Source organism: Puntigrus tetrazona, chromosome 22 (genome assembly GCF_018831695.1).
Source record: "Puntigrus tetrazona isolate hp1 chromosome 22, ASM1883169v1, whole genome shotgun sequence".
NCBI lineage: Eukaryota > Metazoa > Chordata > Actinopteri > Cypriniformes > Cyprinidae > Puntigrus > Puntigrus tetrazona.
The window spans coordinates 1,485,471-1,509,929 of NC_056720.1; the positions used below are offsets into that span (position 1 = coordinate 1,485,471).

General features: G+C 38.8%; 2 protein-coding genes and 2 long non-coding RNA genes across 5 annotated transcripts in view; 3 read left to right on the plus strand and 1 right to left on the minus strand.

Moving 5' to 3' along the window:
- The window catches only part of LOC122327901, a 359,865-nt gene that overhangs the window by 324,128 nt on the left and 11,278 nt on the right, over positions 1-24,459 (plus strand).
- On the plus strand, positions 5,974-7,011 carry LOC122328048. Its single transcript, XR_006247763.1, has 2 exons — positions 5,974-6,664; positions 6,835-7,011. It is a non-coding gene; the product is annotated as an uncharacterized LOC122328048 (long non-coding RNA).
- On the minus strand, positions 7,765-12,121 carry LOC122328042. Of its 2 annotated transcripts, none has more exons than XR_006247756.1 (3): positions 10,033-12,121; positions 9,683-9,841; positions 7,765-9,607 (listed from the first exon to the last, which is right to left on the minus strand). It is a non-coding gene; the product is annotated as an uncharacterized LOC122328042 (long non-coding RNA). The 2 variants fall into 2 exon arrangements; XR_006247757.1 differs by lacking the exon at positions 10,033-12,121 and having other exon boundaries at positions 7,765-8,339; positions 9,299-9,607; positions 9,683-10,026.
- LOC122327926 (NLR family CARD domain-containing protein 3-like) lies at positions 17,043-22,851 on the plus strand. The gene is made up of 7 exons (XM_043223613.1): positions 17,043-17,208; positions 17,632-17,739; positions 18,629-18,733; positions 20,166-20,255; positions 20,455-20,539; positions 20,740-20,935; positions 21,026-22,851. The coding sequence occupies exons 2-7, from the start codon at positions 17,717-17,719 to the stop codon at positions 22,849-22,851; spliced, it is 2,325 nt and encodes a 774-aa protein (XP_043079548.1). The 5' UTR covers positions 17,043-17,208; positions 17,632-17,716.

Here is a 24,459-nt window from a genome sequence, read left to right on the forward strand (position 1 = left end):
GACAACCCAAGTTGCTGAGCTCAGTGCAAGGGTGCAAGAACTCCAGCAAGAGGCCCAGGCCACCCGCTCTGCTGCCGCCCAGGCATACTTTTCACCTCAGGCCGGTCCAGAACCCCATGCCAATAGTCCTCCTCCCTATGACGGGGATCCTAATTCGTGCCGGTCCTTCCTGTCCCAGTGTTCCCTGGTCTTTGCACTCCAGCCCCGCCGTTATGCCACAGAGGAGTCTCAGGTGGCATTCGTGATCACCCTCCTTAAGGGGAGGGCTCGTGACTGGGCAACTGCCGTTTGGGATGCTCGTGCCCCTTTCTGTGCCACTTTCGAGGGATTCCGAGCCGAAATGATTAAGCTGTTCGATCGATCAGCACAGGGGGAGGAGGCAGCCTCCCAGCTGGTGCGATTGAGGCAGGATGGTGGGTCGGTCACAGACTACTTCATCCGATTTAGAACACTGGCAGCCACCTGTGACTGGAATGAGGCTGCCTTGCGAGCCAGGTTTCGGGAGGGGCTGAACGATGAGATCCAGGATGAGATTGTCACCCATGAACTGCCTCGTGATCTCGACTCCTGGTGGAACTGGCTCTGCGTGTGGGGCGTCTTCAGCTTCGCCGTCAGCGGCGGACTGCCCAGTCTTCCCGGACCTTGGAAGACAGAGCACCCAACTTCACCCTCGCCACCTCACTCCCTACAGCCGACCCTGAACCCATGCAGGTGGGCCGCCTTCGTCTTTCTGCCAAGGAGAAGCAGGATCGACTGACTCGAGGGCTCTGCCTATACTGTGGGAAGCCAGGACACAGAGCCAATTCTGATGGGCGTTTTTCCATGTTCCGAGTCCCCAAAGTCTCGTACCCTGCTTCCGGTGTCCATTCGTTTCCAGGATTCCGTCCACTCTTGCCCAGCTCTGGTGGATTCGGGAGCTGAGGGCAATTTTTTGGATGCCTCAGTCGCTGCACAGTGGGGCATTCCCGCCATTCCTCTCCCCTTCCCCATTCCTGTCCGCTCTCTCAATGGCCTCCTTCTCTTCTCCATCACTCATTCCACTCCCTCAGTAAGTCTAGTGGTCTCTGGCAATCACCGTGAGGTAATTGAGCTGTACCTTCTTGACTCCCCGGGAGCCCCTGTTGTCCTGGGGCACCCGTGGTTGGCACAGCACAAGCCTCACGTGGATTGGTCAGGTAAATCTGTGCTATCTAGGAGTCAGTCTTGTCTTGCTTCGTGTTTGGGTGCTGCCTTGTCTCCTGTCTCTGTGTCTTCTGTGTTTCAGACGGAGTCCGCTGATCTCTCTGGGGTCCCGGCGGAGTACCATGATCTTTGTCGGGTCTTCAGTAAGTCTCGAGCCACATCCCTACCTCCTCACCGGCCGTACGACTGTGCCATCGATCTCCTCCCAGGCACTTCTCCACCTAGAGGGCGTTTGTACTCCCTGTCTAGTCCTGAAAGAGAGGCCATGGACAAGTATATCAAGGAGTCCTTAAATGCCGGCCTCATCCGACCCTCTTCCTCACCTGCTGGTGCTGGGATCTTCTTCGTTAAGAAGAAGGATGGCTCCCTGCGTCCTTGCATCGACTATCGAGGCCTGAATGACATCACCATAAGAAACCGGTATCCTCTACCTCTGATGTTCTCTACCTTTGAGTTATTACAGGGAGCCAAGGTCTTTACTAAACTAGACCTCCGCAACGCCTATCATTTGGTCCGCATCCGTGAGGGGGATGAGTGGAAGACAGCCTTTAACACCCCTACGGGACACTTTGAATACCGGGTCTTACCCTTCGGGCTTACCAATGCCCCAGCTGTCTTCCAGGCCCTGATCAATGACGTGTTGAGGGACATGGTAAACAGGTTTGTCTTTGTGTATCTTGATGATATTCTCATCTTCTCCCCCTCGTTGCAGGTACACACTCAACACGTTCGTCAGGTGCTACAACGGCTGCTGGAGAACCAGCTTTATGCCAAGGCGGAGAAGTGTGTGTTCCACGCCAAGTCAGTTTCGTTCTTGGGGCATATTATTTCAGCGGAGGGGATTAAAGCCGATCCTGCCAAGACAAGAGCCGTAGCCGAGTGGCCCACCCCCGATTCTCGGAAGGCACTGTAGTGGTTCCTGGGCTTCGCCAACTTCTATAGGCGATTCATCCGGAACTTTGGCCTGGTCGCTGCACCTTAACGGCACTTACCTCACCACCAAAGTATCGTTCAGGTGGAGTTCTCAGGCTCAGGAGGCCTTTGATGTTCTTAAGTCCCGTTTCATCTCTGCTCCTGTTCTTTGTCTTCCAGATCCTGAACGTCAGTTTATTGTTGAGGTAGATGCCTCAGAGGTCGGGGTAGGCGCGGTTCTATCCCAACGGTCCCCTGGAGATGAGAAGGTGCACCCATGTGCGTTTTTCTCTCACCGTCTGAGCCCTGCAGAGCGAAACTATGACATAGGTAACAGGGAGCTGCTGGCAGTCAGGCTGGCTCTGGGGAGTGGCACCAGTGGCTGGAGGGAGCTGCGCAGCCCTTCTTGGTATGGAGCGGATCATAAGAACCTGCAATATATCCGCTCGCCAAGAGGTTAAATGCTCGCCAGGCTCGCTGGGCACTCTTCTTTGGGCGGTTTAACTTCTCCCTCTCGTATCGGCCGGGTTCTAAGAACACTAAGCCTGATGCCCTCTCGTCTGTTTGAGGTTCCTGGGAGGGATTTGGATCCCGATACCATTCTCCCTAAAGGGGTGGTTGTGGGTCCCTCTCCTGGGACATCGAACAGCGAGTGAGAAAGGCCGGACGGGAGGGAGAGGCGCCAGAGAGGGTGCCCGGAGGGTCGGTTATTTGTGCCGGCTGCTCTGCGCGTCCTAAGGTTCTCCGGTGGGGTCATGAGTCCAGGGTAGCCTGTCACCCAGGTGTTCGGAGATCGCTGGCTACCATCCGTCAGCGATTTTGGTGGCCATCCATGGCTTCCGATGTCAGGCAGTTTGTGTTGGCTTGCTCGGTGTGTGCTCAAAATAAGACTTCTAACCAGTCTCCTGTTGGTCTGTTGCAGCCCCTGCCCATTCCTCTCGTCCTTGGTCACACCTGGCCCTTGACTTTGTCTCTGGTCTTCCCTTCGAGAGGCAACACCGTGATACTGACAGTGGTGGATCGCTTTCTAAAGCGGCCCATTTTATCCCTTTGCCCAAACTCCCTTCCGCCAAGGAGACCGCACAGGTGGTGGTGGACCACGTTTTCGGATTCATGGCCTTCCGGTAGATGTGGTCTCCGACAGAGGACCACAATTTGTCTCCCGGTTTTGGAAAGAGTTCTGTAGACAGATCGGGGCCTCTACGAGTCTGTCTTCAGGTTTTCACCCCCAGACCAATGGGCAGTCCGAGCGAGCCAACCAGGATCTCGAGAGAGCTCTCCGCTGTATGGCATCACACAGTCCGAGCTCCTGGAGCCAGCAGCTACCGTGGGTCGAATATTCCCACAATTCCCTCCCTGTAGCGTCCACAGGTATGTCCCCCTTTCAATGTTCAATGGGTTATCAACCACCCCTTTTCCCCACTCAGGAACCCGAGGCTGCGGTCCCGTCTGCCTTGGCCTTCGTCCGTCGGTGTCGTCGCACCTGGAGGAGGGCTAAGGAGGTCTTGGCCCGGGCTTCCAGACGGACCAAAGCAGCGGCTGATCGTCACAGGACTCCTGCTCCTCAGTATGTGTGTGGTCAGAAGGTATGGCTTTCCACCAAGGACCTGCCTCTCCGGGTGCCTTCTCGCAAGCTGGCGCCCAGGTTCATTGGCCCATATCCTATCACCAAGGTTCTGAGTCCAGTGGCGGTGCACGGCTCAAGCTTCCCACACTCTTGGTCGGGTCCACCCTGTCTTTCATGTGTCCAGGGTTAAGCCTGTGTTTCGTTCCCCCTTAATCCTGTGAAGTCTACCCCGACTCCCCCCCCCCCCGCATAGTGGATGGTACTCCAGTGTACACTGTGAGAAAGCTCCTGGATGTTAGACGCCGTGGTCGGGGTTTCCAGTTTCTGGTGGACTGGGAGGGCTACGGACCGGAGGAGAGGAGTTGGATACCGGCCCGGGACATTCTGGATCAGACTCTGGTTGAGGACTTCTGCCGGCGACGAGGTGGGCTCCCCCTTGGGGCGCCAGGTGGCGCTCCTGGGAGGGGGGGTACTGTCATGACTTCAGTCTGATCAGTTTGTTTTTGTTTTTCTGTCAAACAGTCTGCCATGTGCTTGTGTTTCCCCACCCCATCGTCATCTGATTAATCACTAAATTAGCTGCCTTCTCACCTGTGACTCATTAGCTCCTTAACTGCTCCCCCTACTTAAGCTCCCTTTGTTTGCAGTCTTGTGTCTGACCGTTGTGGTGTGAGGACGCTGCAAGCGTATCCAGTCCTGTCCTGTCCTGTCCTGTCCTGTCCTGTCCGGTCTTGTCAAGTCTGTGTAGGCTCCAAGTTTAGCTAGTGTTTTTAGTTTTTTTTTTTCTCTCTTTGCTCGCTCTGCCTTTTTGTTTTCTCCAGACCTCTGATCCCCTGTGCCGGGCCTGGTTCTTCCGGTGCTGTGTTTGGCAGCTCGTCCTCACCTGATCCTGGGGATCTTATGCTGGAATCGAGCAGCAGGACTATGTAGAGACTCGTTATCGAGTTCCCGTTTTCTTATGCTCCCTGCCTAGTGGAGTGACTGGAGGCCGTTTTGATTTTCCTGCTGATGTCAAGTTTTCTGTTCCTCTGCCCCAGTCAAGTTTTTGTTCAAAGACTACAAATAAATTAAGTTGAACCTGCAACTGAATCCGTGTTCGTTCCTGACAAACAGACACTGGCATCTTTCCTGACCTCTAGTTGTTGTATGGATCACATCTTTCAAACTGACATACAATCTGGACAGAAATGTCTGACTTCCACAACCTATTTTTCATCACTCTTTCCTTCTGCCCTTTTTGGTCCTCACCCTATTTGTTTATTATTACAACCTGATTTTATGTTTAAGTACAGATTTGGCTCTCCATCTTACAACAATATACCTAAAACACATAAAGGCTTCCAATGCTGGTCAATAGTGCCAGCTACATTAAGAATACATGCTGTAATAGGACTTTGTCAGTTCTGCATGACGCTCAGATTTGGTGGTTTCGGAGTTGTTTTTATAAAAGTGAAAAAAAAAGGAAAAACTTTATTTACTTTAATTATATTATATTATATTTTTTAAAAATCTTTATTTTACATGTATTTTCTAATCTAAAATGAGCTTACTCTGGAGTCTTAAGAGCATGTGACCTAATATTTGCTAATGTCTCTATTAAGTTACCAAAATATAAACACATGACTAATAAATCTAAATTTTACTGTTTGAAATCACTGAAAAGATTTGTTGGTTGAACAAATTTTAAATTTTAAATGATGATACTCTATAGATGGTAAAACTGTTGAAGAGGTTTTAATCATTTTGATTTCTGTGAATGTTACTGACCTCAATCTCCCCAGTTTACAGTGTGAATCCTTCAGTACGTCACATAAGTCAATCATATTGAGCAAATAAATGTTACTGATATTGATTTCCATAATAAACCAATAATGATACTAATTCTAGTTTCTCCAGCTTGAATTGTGTGTTCTTCAGTAGATCACTGAGGTGTTTCACTCCAGAGTTTCCGAGTTTATTCCAACCCAGGTCCAGTTCAGTAAGGTGTGATGGATTTGAATTCAGAGCTGAAGACACAGCAGAACAACCTTCATCTGTCAAACCACAGCTGCTTAACCTTTACAGGGAGAAAGAGAGACGTCACGTTTCATTCAGTTTAATTGAAATAACACTTTATTTTTATGTGTGAATGTTATTGACCTTAATTTCTTCAGTTAACAGTGTGAACACTTCAATCTGTCACATAAGTGATCCACTTCTGTGCTCTTTTTTGATTCCAATTCAGTTTCATTTTTGTGGTGGGATTCTTTTCATAGCTGAAGTCAGGATGAGACTCTGTTTCTCTGTAATACTGCATCTACAGAGACTGAAGACAGAAAGAGAAAAGACAATGAATCAGACAGGGACAAGTATTTTCATGAAACATTACAAGAGTCTATTCATTTTTTGAAATAAATTGTGGACCCATTTACATCAATGATATTAAGCATTGAAATGTTGCTGATATTGATTTCCATAATAAACTAATAATGATACTAATTCTAGTTTCTTCATTTTGAAATGTGTGTTCATCAGTAGATCACTTAGGTGTTTCACTCCAGAATCTCTGAGTTTATTCCAACTCAGGTCCAATTCTCTCAGATGTGATGGTTTTGATTTCAGAGCTGAAGGCACAGCAGAACAACCTTCATCTGTCAAACCACAGCTGCTTAACCTACTTTGAGAGAAAGAGAGACGTCACACTTCATTCAGTTTAATTGAAATAACACTTTATTTTATGCGTGAATGTTTCTGACTTTAATTTTTTCCAGTTTACAGTGTGAATACTTCATTTTGTCACATAAGTGATCCACTCCTGTTTTCTTTTTTTGATTCCAACTTTCTAGTTTAATTTCTCTCAGGTGTGGTGCGTTTGTTTTCATAGCTGAAGTCGGGATGAGACACTGTTTCTCTGTAATACCACATCTACAGAGAGTGAAGAAAGAAAGAGAAAAGACAATGAATCAGAAAGGGACAAGTATTTTCATGATACATCACAAGGGTCCATTTATTTTTGGAAATAAAGTATGTACCCAGTTACATCAATCAAACTAAGCATTGAAATATTGCTGATATAGACTTCCAAAATAAACTAATAAGGATACTAATTCTGGTTTCTTCAGCTTGAATTGTGTTTTCATCAGTAGATCACTGAGGTATTTAACTCCAGAGACTCTGTGTTGTTTCCAATTCAGGTCCAATTCTCTACGGTGTGATGAGTTTGATGTCAAAGCTGAAGACACAGCAGAACAACCTTCATCTGTCAAACCACAGCTGCTTAACCTATACTGAGAGCAAGAGAAATGTTGATGTTTATTGTATCTATTGCTGATGTTAATTTCCATAATAAACTAATCATGATACTAATTCTAGTTACTTCAGCTTGAATTGTGTGTTCATCAGTAGATCACTGAGGTGTTTCACTCCAGAATCTCTGAGTTTATTCCAACTCAGGTCCAATTCTCTCAGATGTGATGGTTTTGATTTCAGAGCTGAAGGCACAGCAGAACAACCTTCATCTGTCAAACCACAGCTGCTTAACCTACTTTGAGAGAAAGAGAGACGTCACACTTCATTCAGTTTAATTGAAATAACACTTTATTTTTATGCGTGAATGTTTCTGACTTTAATTTTTTCCAGTTTACAGTGTGAATACTTCATTTTGTCACTTCAAGTGATCCACTCCTGTTTTCTTTTTTTGATTCCAACTTTCTAGTTTAATTTCTCTCAGGTGTGGTGCGTTTGTTTTCATAGCTGAAGTCAGGATGAGACACTGTTTTTCTGTAATACCACATCTACAGAGAGTGAAGAAAGTAGATCATCAGTAGTTCATCAGTAGATCACTGAGGTATTTCACTCCAGAGTCTCCAAGTTTATTCCAACTGAGGTCCATTTCTCTACGGTGTGGTGGGTTTGATGTCAGAGCTGAAGTCACAGCATTTACATTGACATTTACATTTAGTCATTTAGCAGACGCTTTTATCCAAAGCAACGTACAAATGAGGTAGGCAATAGAAGCAATTAATGTCAACAAAAGGGCAGTAGTGCATAAGTGCTCTGAGTGGGGTCTTGGCTTACCTAACACAGACACAAGGCTTTTTTTTTTTTTTTTTTTTTTAACAAGAAAAGGATAGGAAAGAGCAGGAGAAGAAGAAGAAAGTGCTATCTATGTTGGGTCAAGTGTAAACGAAAAAGATGAGTTTTGAGTTTGTTTTTGAAGATTGCTAGTGACAGCAGAACAATCTTCATCTGATTCCAACTCAGTTTCTTTTCTTTCAGGTGTGGTGGGTTTGTTTTCATAGCTGATGTCAGGATAAGACACTGTTTCTCTCTAATACCACATTTATAGAAAGTGAATAAATAAAGAGAAAAGACAATGAATCAGACAGGGACAAGTATTTTCATGAAACATTACAAGAGTCTATTCATTTTTGGAAATAAATTGTGGACACTTTTACATCAATGATATTAAGCATTGAAATGTTGCTGATATTGATTTCCATAATAAACTAATAATGATACTAATTTTAGTTTCTTCATTTTGAAATGTGTGTTCATCAGTAGATCACTGAGTTGTTTCACTCCAGAATCTCTGAGTTTATTCCAACTCAGGTCCAATTCTCTTAGATGTGATGGGTTTGATTTCAGAGCTGAAGGCACAGCAGAACAACCTTCATCTGTCAAACCACAGCTGCTTAACCTACACTGAGAGAAAGAGAGACGTCACACTTCATTCATTTTAATTGAAATAACACTTTATTTTTATGTGTGAAAGTTTCTGACTTGTCCAGAAAGGGACAAGTATTTTCATGAAACATCACAAGGGTCCATTAATTTTTGGAAATAAATTATGTACCCAATTAATCTAAATAAGCATTGAAATATTGCTGATATTGATTTCCTTAATAAACTAATAATAATACTAATTCTAGTTTCTTCAGCTAGAATTGTGTGTTTGTTAGATTTCTCTACTCCTAGACGTGATTTTCTTTTTATATCCCCTTAGTGTTCTGTAGTATGTGTGATCTGTCCATCCTTTTACATGTTAGAAGGGTTCAGTTGGTCATTGGTGTGTGCGCTACTCTGAGTCGTGGGGTGAATGAGTTTGCTCTACACTTTCAATACTAAGAAGTGTTTTTCTTTGTCCAAAAGTACTCTATATATGTTCATAATTTCCTTTATCTTATATAAGTAAATATCTTTTGACATGGATACAACATATGTCATCTTTTGTTTCACTGGCTAGAGGGGTAAAACTCCCCCCTGAAAATGCTTATATACATCATTGTATTCTGAAATAAACCGGAGTAAGAAAATATACATCTCTGTGTGTCTTCTTGCCCCCCGGCCATTACACCCTATAAGATTTAGAATCCGTCTAGAGGTATTCTACAAGAACAGCAGGACCCTAAACTTTGTTAATTATTTAACAGTTTTCATCAGTAGATCACTGAGGTGTTTTACTCCAGATTCTCAGAGTTTATTCCAACTCAGGTCCAATTCCATTCATGTTGTCACGTCATCACTTCCACCTTCCACCGGACTCACCACATGGACACGATCCCAATCACCCGAGTACTAATCAGCAACACCTGCAACAACCACCCTTCATAAACCACACTCACCCCTTCCACAACGGCGATCCTTGAGGTTACCAACCTAGTACTCCGGCCGTCTTCCCGTCAACCTGTCTGCTCTTCCCTTTGGAATTCCCCTGGAGAGTGGTATCCAGATAAAGGAAAGAACTTGGATGTTCCTGTGTTCTTTTGTTAAAGTTTGAGGCTGTACGCCACCTTTTTGTTGTTCATTAAAGAACCCCTTTTCCATTACAGTGATTCTGTTTACTTCCTTGACCGGAGCGTGACACATGTGATGGTTTGATTCGCTAAGGTGTGATGGGTTTGAATTCAGAGCTGAAGACACAGCAGAACAACCTTTATCTGTCAAACCACAGCTGCTTAACCTACACTGAAAGAGAGATGTCAGACTTTATTCAGTTTCATTGAATAAAACACTTTGTTTTTAAGTTTGAATGTTACTGACCTTAATCTCTCCGGTTTACAGTGTGAATACTTCAGTCTGTCATATAAGTGATCCACTCCTATGTTCTTCTTTTGATTCCAGCTCAGTTTCATTTCTTTCAGGTGTGGTGGTTTTGCTTTCATTGCTGAAGTCAGGATGAGACACTGTTTCTCTGTAATACTGCATTTACAGAGAGTGAAGACAGAAAGAGAGAAGACAATTAATAAGACAAGCATAGTTAATTTCATGAAACATCACAAGGGTCCATTATTTTTTGTAAATGAATTATGTACCCAATTAAATAAATCATAATAAGGACTAAAATATGTTGATTTCCATAATAAACTTATCATGATACTAATTCTAGTTACTTCAGCTTGAATTGTGTGTTCATCAGTAGATCACTGAGGTATTCAGGAATAAACCGGAGTAAGGAAATATACATCTCTGTGTGTCTTTTTGCTCCCCGGCCATTACACCCTATGAGATTTAGAATCCGTTTAGAGGTATTCTACAAGAACAGCGGGACACTAAACTTTGTTAATTATTAAACAGTGTTCATCAGTAGATCACTGAGTTGTTTCCTCCAGAGTCTCCGAGTTTATTCCAACTCTCTAATTCTCTCAGATGGTTTGATTTCAGAGCAGCTGTTTGAAGTCACAGCAGAACAACCTTCATCTGTCAAACCAACCTGAATTCAGAGAAAGAGAGAAGATAAAAAACTATTTAATAACATCATAATGTCTGTGTAAAAACAAAGTTTTTCACAATTTGGTCTTTAAAACAAAACAAAAAAAAATGAGTTGATCATTTAATCAAACCATGAACATGTGTCATATTTAATGTACTTCTGTGGTTTATGTGCATCTCTTTGCTCTGCTCAGTATCTTGATCAGCTTTACTACACAGATTCAACTTTGCTGATCCAAGTAAAACTGTATCTTTTTCTGTAGATGTTAAGTACAATAATATTTCTATGAAACAGGTAAAGCTGAAGAACCAGTGCCTGCACTGAAATAAGCCCAGTCTAGTTCTGTTCTGTTCAGTTGTGTTAGAGATTCATTCATCTGGTTGTTTGATGACAGAGAGATGATATTGAAGAATCTGAGGATCCTAATGTCATGAACCGCGCCTCTGTGGCTCTCTCCGGTGGCCACCGGAGGGAACACTCCCCAGAATATTAGTCCTCAGAACTCAATTTCCCATCATGCCATTTCCCAGCCCTGATTACTTGCCCAGGTGTACCCCATTAGACTACTATATAAGAATGACTCCTCATTACACCTAAAATGCAGCATGTGTCTTCTTCATTTATTATTTTTATTTCAATTTAATCATTTAGTATTTAATCATTTTTAATATTCCATTTAATCATAATAATTATCTTTAAAGCCATTTATATACTTATTGATTTGTTAATTGATTATTCATGTAAATTATATATTTTACGTTATATTATGTTTCTTGTTTTTTTATATTACTTTTCATTATGTTTTTGTCTTGTGACAGTGTTTTCAAGAGCTGTTTGTCTTCATGAAAAACAGATACAAGGAAACTCATGGAAAGTGCAGAGTGCATTTACTTGTGTTTTGTGAGTCTTTGTGTTGTGAGTCTTTCTGTCCTTTTTTTTTTTCCAGCACCATCTCCAGACAGCAGAAGTTTGAAGAGGCTGTGGATGTTAAATTCTGTATACTTCTTAAAAACGTTATGCAATTTTGAGTATAGAATTGTTGAAGCAATAATTAACCGCTTTCCCTGGAATATTAATGGATGTAATAGCAACACATCTACAGTGTGAAATCTACCCATATATATCTATGATACAAGTGTTTATCCTGCAGTAGAGCAGAGATCTGATTCACTCGTGTGTCTTCTAGTTTATGTCCACTCAGATTCAGCTCTTTCAGGAGTAACAGGTTTTTACCCACAATTCCAGTCACATACTGACAGCTTTCATCTGCAGACAAGACGAAGAAAAGTTCAATTCAATGTGCACTGAACCACAAAAAATTTAAAGGTTATCAAACACTGATTGTAATGAAAAACTATAATTCGAGTTTTTAGTTGAACAGTAATATATTGTGACGGGCGTCCCGAGCTACCATCAGCGTTGCCCTGGGAATAAACCACCATCACCTGGGAAAGCCACTAATCACCGGACTCGCCGCACCTGGAGCTCGTTTGCCGGTGGCCAGATAAGCCACGTCAGGCTCGCACTCCAGTGAGCTACGACACTCCTACATGCTGTCTCTGACTGTTATCTCTTTTGTATCTTCTAGAAGCCAGTCCTTGAACCGCGACACGGAGCTAATTCCCCCAAGAATCACCGTTGCCGTACTCACCGACTGCACCCAGAGCACCGAGCACCCAGAAGATAACGCCACTGACAGCGGTTGTGCACCGGCTCACCATTCACCTATCACCTATATATTGTTAAATAAACGCGCCCTCCGGGGTTCAAACGCCTCTGTTTGTGCTGTGCTTCATCCGCCCCGTGACAATATATGGAGAATATATATATATATATATATATATATATATATATATATATATATATATATATATATATATATATATATTTATTTATTTATTTATTTATTTATTTATTTCTTTTTAAAGGCAAGCGTTAAATTATATTCAAAGAAACTCAAGCAAAAGCTCACCAGTTAATGATTCTCAAAAATCTCAAGATCTTTCTTTTAAGCAGAAGGTGAGGAAAGATCCACTAACAGACAACATGATCTGAATAGTTGTATTTATCTGATGTCTGTGTTGATGCAGCAGTTATTATGTTTATTATGAGAAGAACTGCAGCTTCAGATGTGATATAGATCTGCTGTAGTGGATTTACAGCATTGTGAATCTGATCTTGATGGAAATTAATGTACAGTGTATTCCATAACATTTAAACAATCAGGATAATTAGTCCCACTGAATAATTTTTCATGAGAAATGTTGACAATAACACAATAATAAATGTTAAATATCTGATTAACCTGTAACTTTTACGACTACGACTGTAACACTTAACTTTTAACGACTAACTTTCATCATCAAAACAGCTGCTGAAGCTATATATATAATATTTACATATAATACATATAATAAGTATTTCACAGGTGTATTGTTTATTTCACATTACTTCATGACGTCTCACCTCAGTGTGTTTAGTTGACAGTTAGGATCCTGAAGTAAATCACTGAGCTCCTTCACTCCTGATGATCCAGGATCATTTCCTATGAGATCCAGCTCTATCAGGTGTGAAGGGTTTGATCTCAGAGCTGAAGACCTTATAACCTTCTTCACTGATACTGCAGTCTGAGTTTTTTATTATATTCAAAGTTATATAATTAATATTACTACAAAAACATTTAATATCTTTCTTCTGATCATAGAAGCTTTTCACCATCTGTCAGGAGCACAAAAGAGAATGTCATTATTAAAACCATACAATAATTCATTACATTCACCTGAACTTCTTTAAAGTGCATTCTGGTCTTTCTAAAGCGTTCATGACCGAATCTATGTTAGCTTGTTTTAAAGAAGGTATGTTAGAGTTTGTTATGGATACAAAAGTTCAATAAACTGAAAAATCTAAAACAAAAAAGTATAGTACCAGATACATGTTTTAAAACAACATCAGCATAAAACAGTTGTAGTCTAACGCAGCAAATTTAAAAGGTAGAGCATGTTGCAGATACAAAGTTAAATTAAATAGGAAATTGAACAGACCATCTTACCACAATCTGAAATCAACAAGAGAAAGCATCAGAGACATTCGTTAAAACAAAAAGATAGACGTCGAAGTCTATGTTGCAGGGTTTTTTTTCTTTTAAAAGTACTTTGTCACAAATTAGAAAATATTAGATATTGTTAAAACATCAGCATACAATACTAATCAAAATCTTACACCATTACGGTTTAGGAAAAGCTAACGTTTGTCACAACTTAGAAACGTTAAATGAAGAGAAATCCTGCAGAGAGAATAGTCAGATAGATCCTCACACTGCGTTGTCAAAACACTGAATGAACAAGCATTCGCTCCCAAAGCAGACCCACTAACTCCCGGCCCTAACACATGACCCTGTTAGGAGAGACCGGGAAAGAGAGAGATTTTAAACAAACAGATGTTTTAACATTAAAACAAAGGTTCTATTTATTAAATCTCTTCTTTCTAAAGATTTCTTAACTGATTAGGCCATTGTTGGCCATTGTTTTAACATCAAGAAAGTTAGAGCTTTTTATTTTAAAATAATACTATTATCTTTTACACAAAACACAAACCACAAGAAATGTTGTTATTTTATCTTACTTAATTCTTCACATCTTAAAACTAGTTTGGTAGTTAAAATATACAAATGAGTGCACAAATATCTAACATGAATAAAATCACAAGTGTTATCTATCATAAGCACTAGTGTTATCTATCTCTTGAAACAGAAGTACAACGTCTAACCTTTTAACGTCTAACATTAAAACGAAATGCAAAAAATAGTGTGGTTCATGCACCACAATGAAAAGAGAGAGGGTTTGAACATGGAGAAGTGTAACGTGTCAATATCTGATCAATGAAGGATGTAATAAATAAATAAAGCAATGAGATGTTTTGGGGACAGTTTTGTAATATATTGAGTTTTGAGGGATCTGGCGATTTGAACTTTCATTGGGTGTTAGGTAGAAAGTTCAGTTTTCTTTTACAACATCTAGTAGCTGTAAACTTTTCTGCCAAAAGTTCAGGCTAAACATCACTGATCAAAGTATGTACATTATAGTCTATTTATGGCATGCACCTGCAAGCGCTGAAGATCTTCTGGTCTTGATGACCTTTTGTAGCTTTAGGTTAAAGTCCGGTCTAAACGGTGTGTACCCTTTTGAACCTTATTTTACGACACACACATGCTGAAGTTAAAGTTAAAAGTTAGGTAAAGTTGAGAATGAGGTATTTATGATGCTTGCATCTGGTGAATGTTGTTTCAAACAGAAGTCAATAACAACAAACTTAAACAGGGAACGGTCAAGGTGTTTGTATTTTAATAAGACGATCTATCCTGAAGGAAAATGTAATTTCATCTTATTTAATTTTGTCATTTCTTTATTCATACATAGATTTTCAAGCATTAATACATGCGCGCACAAAATCACAAACAAACGTGAACAGAGACATTCGGACATACAAACAAAAGACAAACAAAAAAAAATCCTACAGTTAAGCAACTTAGAGTTTTATAAAATGTCATACAAACCTTTTACAAATAAAACTTATGGAATTACACAGGGCTATCTCTACAAGATGATGAAAAGCATTATGATTAAACAATGATAAAACTTTCGTTGTTGTTTTAATATAAGTTCTTATCTCTTTCAAACAAACAGAGATTTTTTTCTTAGCCTGAAATTAGTTTTTACATATTGTTTGCAATAAAAGTAATTTTTAAAAAAGGTGGAACTGTCAGGGATTGGCAGTAGCCTGTTGTGTTTGTCTTGTGTTTTGTTGTCCTGAAGCACATGGCCTTTGTTTTGACAGCTCGCCATGTGCTTTGCTGTTAACTCCTCCCCTCTTGTTAACCCTAATTGTTTCACACTCCTGCACCCAATTTCTGTTAATTACCCTTCCTACTTAGTCTCCTTGTGTTTTCTGTCTTTTGTCAGTCTGTCGTCTGATGTTAGTTCATTCTGACGCTGAACTGCTGTTGACTAGTTTGAGCAGTCTTGTGTTTGTCCAGTCTTAGTCCTGTTCTCAGTCTAGTTATTGCTTTCTGCCTTTTGCTTTTTTTTTTTTTTCTATTTTGTTAGTTTCTTGTTTTCCCCCGTCTTCTGCCCCCATCTCTCCAGTTCACTTTTTGCCCAGCTCAGCATTCTCCTCTCACCGACGATCTTCGGGTGCCTGTCTCGGTCCTCTAGTGGGTGGATGCTGGACGTGGCTACAGTGGGAGCCTTCTCAGCGACCGTTTTGGCCAGCCACCTTTTCCTGCCCCACCGGTTGGGCCTGGTTCACCCTTCGTCCCATCGAACTGTGTCTGTTAGATGACCCATCCTTCACCTCCTCTGCAGCTGGGATTGTGGCTGGAGTTGACTGCCAGCTGTTTCACCCCCTTTTGGACCATTATACAAAGACCTTTTATTTGTTCAAATTTATTTTCTTCTGCAATTGGGTCTGCTCGTCTGCCTTGACAGGTACAAGTGTCTCACAGTCTCTTTACCACAGACTCGACTTTCTCAGTTTAAAAAAACGGTATTGTTATCCATGGTGTTTAAATGCAATGTACTTGTGTTATTTATTAAAATACAAACAACTTGACTATATTTATTATTAAATGGTAGGATTCCTGTTATTTCTTAAATATCTTTGAAATGTTTAATACTGTATAAAGCGCTATACATATAAAGGGGACATAGACTGACTCTATTGTCAAAGGAAAAATGAAAAGTTGTAATTCTTGTGTGAACTATTAAACTACTGTAAAGCATGGGCCTAAATAATGATACAAGTCAGATTTCCCCACAACCAAATGTTCATGAAAGACATGTTTATTATCTTTTTTATGTTAAAACAACTCTAGGTTTGTGTGAATCTTGTCAAACTTTGTAATAATGTACGCATCATGTACGTTTTGTTGATATCAGCATGGATTAAAACATATTTTACTGGTTTGGACTCATGTCTCTGAAAGTTCGATTTGAATATTCACAAAGCTGCAACTTTGCAACAATCATGAGCGAGCAGAGAAAATGTACTTCTGACAGAAAATGCGCAAATAAAGATCATTTGAGATGTTTAATTACCATTTGGAGTATTGTGGTCGCTAAAAGAGGGCTTAAAGAATTAATTTTTCTGAATCCTCAAATTCGTTTGACAAAAATGACTTTTTCCCTTCTTTGCCTGTAGCGTAAAATTAGTGAGTGTGTGCGTTCAGACTCATTTTACAGCACAGGTCACATATTATCCTTATTATTCATACAAACTGTTAGTAATCAGCAACAATGGAGGTTTATTGCTTCTCCAAATTCCCCAAGCAAAGCAGTTTACAAATCTTGATAAACTGTTTTCTGTGAGGGTTAAGTTTAGAGTTAGGGTTAGAGGATAGAAAATACGGTAAGCTCAGTAAACAGAAATAGTAAGTGTTTACAATAAGGTTCATTCGTAAACAACATTATTTACATGAACTAAGAATGAACAATACTTCTAGCATTTGTTAATCAAAGTCAATGCCAATTTCAGCATTTACTAATGCATTATTAAAATCACAAGTTATGTTTGCTAATATTAGTTAATGGACTGTGAAATAACGCATTAAACCGAAATGCACTGTGGTGTTCTACTTGGATATAGCTTTTTATTATTATATATGCTTCATATTTCTGTCCAGTTGGTGGAGCTGATTCACGGGATCTGTTGTAAACAGGACTTCATTCTTCTCTCTTATCAGGAGACACGCAGCTCTGGAGAAGATCACGCAGATGTGTGTTTAACAGCGATCACAAGCCGAAAGTGCTTTAAAGACTTCTTCATCTGTTTCTACAGAACAACATTTACACAACGACTTCAAGTACGTTTGAACAATTATGGAAAATTATGAACGGATTTCATAGATATATGAAGCGAGGTTTGTTAAATAATAACTTTTATCTGTCGTCGAAGTAACGAACGACCGAGAATCAGAAAGATATTATTAAAACAAACCGTTTAAAGGTCTGTAAATAATGTAGCGTTAAGAATGATTCTAAAATGGTTGATTTATTTCCGCATTTTAAGACACGAAACCGAAAGTATTCTGTGAGACGAAATGAACCCGAACAAAATTAATAATCTTATAAACTTCTTCATGTAAATAAAGACATGTGTTGATCTGAAGAGATTATGAGAGCAATTAAACAACAGTATATTGATTTTTGTATTGATTGTTTGATAACTGCTCACTAGTTGTTTTTCTTCATCTTGTATTCCTCTGAACTCATGATCTTGATCTCAGACAGAGACACAGGGTCTTGTTCAGGACATGAGGAACATCTGATGATCTTCAGAGACACAAAGATCTCAGAGAAGAGAAGAAAAAGATGAGTCTCTCAAAGAAACAGAGGTAAGACTTGAGTCTGCTTTCAGAGAAAAAACTACACTTTTCAACAAGCAGTGTTTTCTCTCTATTGTCGTGTCAAAGGATTAGAAAAACAAATGTTATCAATGTTTTCAGATTGTCACTGGTAAAAAAACAGCTTGAACCTTGTCAAATGTCTAACATACAGGAATATTTAGTCTAGACAAATATGATTAATTGCTCATATATGATAAGTCCTGTACAACCACAGAATAAAACCAGTTTGGTCTCAGGTTGCACATTTACTGCATAGAAAATGTAAATGATATGGTAACTTAAACAAGTGAATCAAATGAATCATGACAAACTCAAGTGTTTGCTCTCGCTTTCTCTTTTCAGTTGTGCTTTATTTGTATGACAAAACTATACTATATCAGTATTGCCAAAAATGCATTAACAGTAATAATATTTATAACAATTAAGCAATATAACAGAGTGATATGAAGTAATATACTCTGGATGTGCTGGAAACATCAGATCAGGGCAGACTGAGTGTTTTCTCTTCTGTGGTGACAGACACACACCGAGCAGAAAACACACATCAGTTCTTGTGTTCTTCTCACAGACAGAAAGAGTTTTAATGTCTGATGATCTCTGTGTGTTAGGTCTGTCGTCTCTATCATCAGCTTGTATCTGGTCAATGTGTTTCTCAGTTTCTGATTGGTGCAGTGATCTGATTGATTGTGATTCAGAGATCAGTAGAAGTTAGTGAAGCATCAGGACTGAAAGTCTGAAGAGAAAGGTCTTGCTTTCTTCGCTCATCTCTCGGTGTCGCAGGGCTTTATAATCATATTTAGCTTAGTTTCAGATGTTTCCAGATACTCCCAGCTTAAGTGAAATCTTTTTGAGTTTTCTCTGTTCTTTGTGTCATCAGTGAAAGATCAGACTCATGTGTGTCCAGCTCTGTGTCTGTGAAGAGTGACTGGTCACATGGTTTGCCACCGGACTTAAGTGAGGAAAAAAAATCATCTACCAAAAGGTATGACAGTAATACATTGTGTAAGCTAATTTCATGACTTTGATTTTTGTGTTATTTGTTAACTAATTAAAAGATAAACCACTGAACTTAATGTATGGTGACTTTTATCTGCTTTTATTTACTCAGTCTGGAGCTTCTTTTCAATAACACATTTATTTATTAAGCTGTTACTAGGCATAAATTCACCCTGAAAAAACAGTAGATCATGTAACCAAACATTTAGAGGCGTAGAAGAACACATGCACAGCTATATCTGTATGTTATTGACCATTTACAACATCAACTTTATAAATTAGACAGAAGTTCATTGTTTAATATTTAGTGCTCGCAGATCAAAAAAATAATTTCTATTGTTAAACAGTTAAATATAGTTAAACAGTAAAGTTCATAAATATAAATGTATAATCAATCTTTGAATTAATGTACAAACAATATAAAGGCAGTAATTTAAATATTAGTATAATGGCATCTTTTTTTGTGACTGAAGGCCAGCATCGCTCTGTTTGTGGAATATTCTTTCCCTGGTAGATATTTAATCATTGATTAGTCGTTCAACGTTGCAAAGCTATCAGTTTTAACATTTAAAATAACTCCTAGTTTAATTGAATTTAAAACAATCTTCACATAAAAAAAACCCCAAAAACATTTAACCAATGTCTACAGCCATTCAGCATTACAGTATAATCGAGGGATATCAGTTTGAACATTTTAGATTTAAAAAAGATGGCTAATTAAGACAGCTAAAATCAACTTAAAACAGTCCTCACTTAACTCCAGTATAATAAATGTCACTTTTACTTGTGCCCTTCAACAGAAATATACAGAAATTGAAATTGAAGTTATCATAGACATTCTGTATATTTAATCTCAAGTAAATTCTTCTCCATCAGTGATTTTGGTTTTAGTTAAATGTTTTAATTTTATTTTAGTGTGTAATGTATTTGTTTGTGTCTTCGTCTCCTGAAAAGTGATTTATTCAGTCTAACACAGAACAATGATCCAGAAATGACTGAAGGCCAGATATTAATTTCACACATGTCTGCATCACAATATATTATTAATATTAGCGTAATGCTGTTCAATAGAAGACATAAAGAGAAGAGGAGTTTCATGAGTTGTCGTCATGTTCTGGAGAAAACATGTTGTTTGGATGCGAAAGCAAACCCGCTTTGTTTGGAGTCAGTGGTTATGATTTATTAATAATGCTGTTCCTGAGCCGTACAAACCAAAGCTTAGTTTGTGTTCAGCACACTTTATAAAGCAGCAGAGTATTTTCTCCCAATATCTCATATACAAACCTAAATAACTGTAAATAAACTACAATAAACCACATCTAAAAACCTGTATTTTATCTTGACACTTCAGGACAGAATAAATTGTGATGAACTTTTAAAATGATATCATCTGATATTGACTCTCTTTGTGTCTTTAGTGTAAGATCAGACTCACATGTGTCTGTGAAGAGTGACCGGTCAAAGGGTGACGTGCCGAACTTCAGTGAAGAACCATCACAAACCAAACAGTATTTGATGGGTTTCTTATTTTTGATTAAACATAGACTAGAAAGTTCATCTGTGAATAATTATCAGAAAACTTTGTAGTTGATAAATTCATCACAGTATTGTGTTTCTCTTTGCTAAAAATAGTTAAAAAAAAAAATATATATATATATATAGTCATATTTTTCCTAAAAATGCTTTATTTTGATTTATTTTGTTTAGGCTTCAGTATGAAACATTAGATGCAGATTTACAAACTAACAGGAAACACAAAAATATTACAGACAATCTCCTGCAGATCTTCCAGGTAACAAAACACATTTTCAAAAATATATAATAATTAAAATAAACAAAAATGTTATTGAATAAGAGTGTTGACAGAACTATTATTTCTGAATTTTCTTTTTAAGAAGTGATCAAATAAAAATTAAACCTATTTTTATATTATTTACAGCTAATTAACTATTGCGTCAATGTGGTCAGAGTTATCTTTGTCTTTGTTTTTAGGATCTTGAAAGCAAAATAATCAAATTTTTAAAGAAAGAACTGAAAACTTTTAAAAAAATACTACAAAAAGAGGACATGCAAAACTTTGTGAAGGATTTTAATGAGAACAGAAGCAGTAACAGAGAAGCAGCTCTTGATCTCACGCTTTACTTCCTGAGAGAGATGAAGCAAGATGAAGCTGCTGATACTCTAGAAGGTAAGAGACTCACGATCATCTGCCAGACTGTCACTTATAAATATAAGAGAGAATGAGATTAAAAATATTTGTGTTTTTATTTCTGTTCAGATGAGCTGTTCTTCATTCATCAGCTAAAGCGTAGCCTAAAGAAGAAGTATAAGTGTGTGTTTGAAGGAATCACAAAGCAAGGAGACTCTACACTTCTGAAGAACATCTACACAGATCTCTATATCACTCAGGGTTGTAGTGAACAGGTCAATACTGAACATGAGGTCAGACAGATTGAAGTTGCTTCCAGACGTCACGAAACACAAGAGAAACAGGTTGAGTGCAAAAATTTGTTTGAAGCATCTGAACAAGACGAGCAGATCAGAACTGTACTGACAAAAGGAGTCGCTGGCATCGGAAAATCAGTCTCTGTGCAGAAGTTTGTTCTGGATTGGGCCGAAGGAAAAGAAAATCAAGACATCAGCTTCATATTTCCTCTTCCATTCAGAGAGATGAACTTAAAGGATAAAGAAAAGCTAAGTTTGATGGCCCTTTTATCTCAGTTTTTTCCAGAGACGAAAGGACTGAATCTTACGAGAAGAAATCGGTTCAAAGTCCTGTTCATTCTTGATGGATTGGATGAATGTCGACTTCCTCTAAACTTTAAGGATAATGAGATATTGTGTGATGTTTCATCAGCAGCCTCTCTGGATGTTCTCCTAACAAACCTCATCAAGGGAAATCTGCTTCCTTCTGCTCTCATCTGGATCACCACCAGACCAGCAGCTGCCAGTAAGATTCCTCCTGAATGTATTGAGCTGCTGACAGAGATACGGGGATTCAATGATGCACAAAAGGAGGAGTACTTCAGAAAAAGATTCACGGATCAGAATCTGGCCAACGAAATCATCGATCATGTTAAACAATCAAAGAGTCTCTTTATCATGTGCCACATCCCAGTCTTCTGCTGGATTTCAGCTACAGTTCTCCAGAACATTTTAGAAGAGAAAAGAAAAAATGTCATGAAAAATAATGAGTCTGAAGATGCCTCCAAAACACTACAGGAGTCAAATACTGAAGACACTCCTAAGACTCTGACACAAATGTACACACACTTTCTCAGATTTCAGATCCAGCAGAGCAGAAGAAAGTATGATGGAGAACACACACCAGATGTTTCCTGGGATAAAGATGCTATCTTTTCACTGGGGAAACTGGCATTTGATCAGCTGGAAAGAAACAACGTGGTCTTCTATGACACAGATCTGAAAGCATGTGGTATTGACGTCTATAAGGCATCAGTGTACTCAGGCATGTGTACCCAGATCTTTAAGGAGGAAACAGGGATCGTTCTTGGTACCATGTACTGCTTCGTTCACTTGAGCATTCAAGAGTTTATTGCAGCTCTTTATGCTCATCTGTTTCTAGAAATCAACAAGAAAAGTGTGTTTGATCAAGACTCAGAACAGAAAAACAAAAGTGAAATTGATTTCCTCAAGACTGCGGTGGACAAGGCTCTAGAGAGTGATAATGGACACCTGGATCTTTTTCTTCGATTCCTCCTTGGTTTGTCACTTCAGTCCAATCAGAGACTCTTACAGGGTCTGTTGACACAGCAGAATAGAAATGACCAGATCAAAAAGGAAATAGTTGAGTACATCAAGCAGAAATTTGAAGCTAATCTGTCTCCAGAGAGATCCATCAATCTGTTCTACTGTCTGAATGAACTGAACGACCAAACTCTGGTGAAAGAGATTCAGAACCACCTTAACAAAGGAAGTCTCTCATCTGCTGACCTTTCACCTGCCCAGTGGTCTGCTTTGGTCTTTGTGTTGTTGACATCAGAGGAGGAGCTGGAGGAGTTTGATCTTCAGAAATTCAAGAAATCAGACGAGTGTCTCATTAGATTATCAGCAGTCATCAAAACCTCCAAAAGAGCTCTGTAAGTCATTTAATATATTTTATCATGTTTTGTTATGTAAACAGTTAATTTGTCTACATTGAAGTTTAGGAAATTGAACTGCATATTGAAGAAGAAATAACTATGGAACAGTCTGTTTTATAATAACACAATGTGCTTCTTCTGCAGCTAACTAAAGAGCTTGTTTTGCTGAAAAGAGAAATTTTGACCTAAAACCCATGTAAATCTAATAAAATAACACTGCAATTTAATTCCAAAGGACTGCCATTTTTAAAGATAAAAAATAAATGAAATAAGGTTAAAAATGTATAAGGAAACCAAAATGTGTTATTATTTAATCATTAAGCAGATATATATTTCTAATTGGTTTATGGTTAATAATCACTATAGATCAGAAGTGACCAAACTTTCTGTACATTTAAATGTATATATATTTGCTATTAATGAAATTGAGCTGTTATTAATTTACATATTTAATTAGGCTTAATTCAAGCATGCTAGTTTGTTTTGTCTGTTTGAATAAGCTAGTTTGAATAATTTTAATATATATGCCATATATTTACTGTTCATGTAAAAATTGTTGTTATAAATTACATTTTTGTATTTAGCAAATATTACATGTATTTACTCTGATTTGATTTATTTCTCTTGTAGGCTAAATAATTGTGGTTTAACAGACAAAAGCTGTTCAGCTCTGGCTTCAGTTCTTGGATCAGATTCCAGTCTGAAAGAGCTGAACATGAACAATAATAATCTACAGGATTCAGGAGTGAAGCTGCTCTGCACTGGACTGAAGGATATTAATTGTAAATTAGAGAAACTGAGGTAAGTTTTGTGAAAATCTCTAGTATTTCGTTATAATTTAGATCTATCTGTTAACATGGACCTTGCCACAGAATTGAGGACAGAACTGAACTAAGTGAAATGTATAGGCTTTAATTCCTGCATGAACTCTATATTTCAGTTCCCAAACAATGCATTTTAATGTGGTTTAATAATGGACTTCTTATGTTACAGCATTTTAAAACTTTGATTTTCTTTGTTTGTTTGTTTTACATTTTGAGGTTGTTTTTATGATGTGGTTCATTTCAAGACTTTTACTCCTGTTGCGTTTTACATAATTGAATCAGAATCAGAATGAGTTTTATTGCCAGGTATATTTACACATATGAAGAATTAGTTTTTTTGACAGAAGCTTCTGCAGTTCAACAGAATGACAGTGACAGGACAAAAACACAGATAAAAGAATAAAAAATAGAAAATGTAATTAATAAAATAACAATAATCAATTTTATAATTGTACAGGCTTTTTACAATAGACAAAGACCTTAAAAGAGTCATGGATTGCATTTTTAAATTATTTTATAATCTTCTCTGTGATGCACCTATAATGTAAGCAAGATTTTTACATAAAATAGCACAACTTAGATGTAATAGTCTATATTTTGTATGTGGGTTTTGATTCTCTGCAGAACAATCTGTTTTTGTAGACGGGGCACATTCAAGGCACTGAAGTGTACGCCTGCTATGATTGGCTAACATTTTTGCATACTATAGGTCCATTGAATGCTTGAATCTAATATGATGATGAACGTCTGCAATTATTTTCAGGGAAACACATGATGAGTGTAGT

Coding starts and splice junctions, on each gene's coding strand:
- LOC122327926 (XM_043223613.1), top strand. CDS start 17,717: ATGAGTCTCTCAAAGAAACAGAG. Junction 17,740..18,628: donor AGTCTCTCAAAGAAACAGAG/GTAAGACTTGAG, acceptor TTGTGTCATCAG/TGAAAGATCAGACTCATGTG. Junction 20,936..21,025: donor AGCTGCTGATACTCTAGAAG/GTAAGAGACTCA, acceptor ATTTCTGTTCAG/ATGAGCTGTTCTTCATTCAT.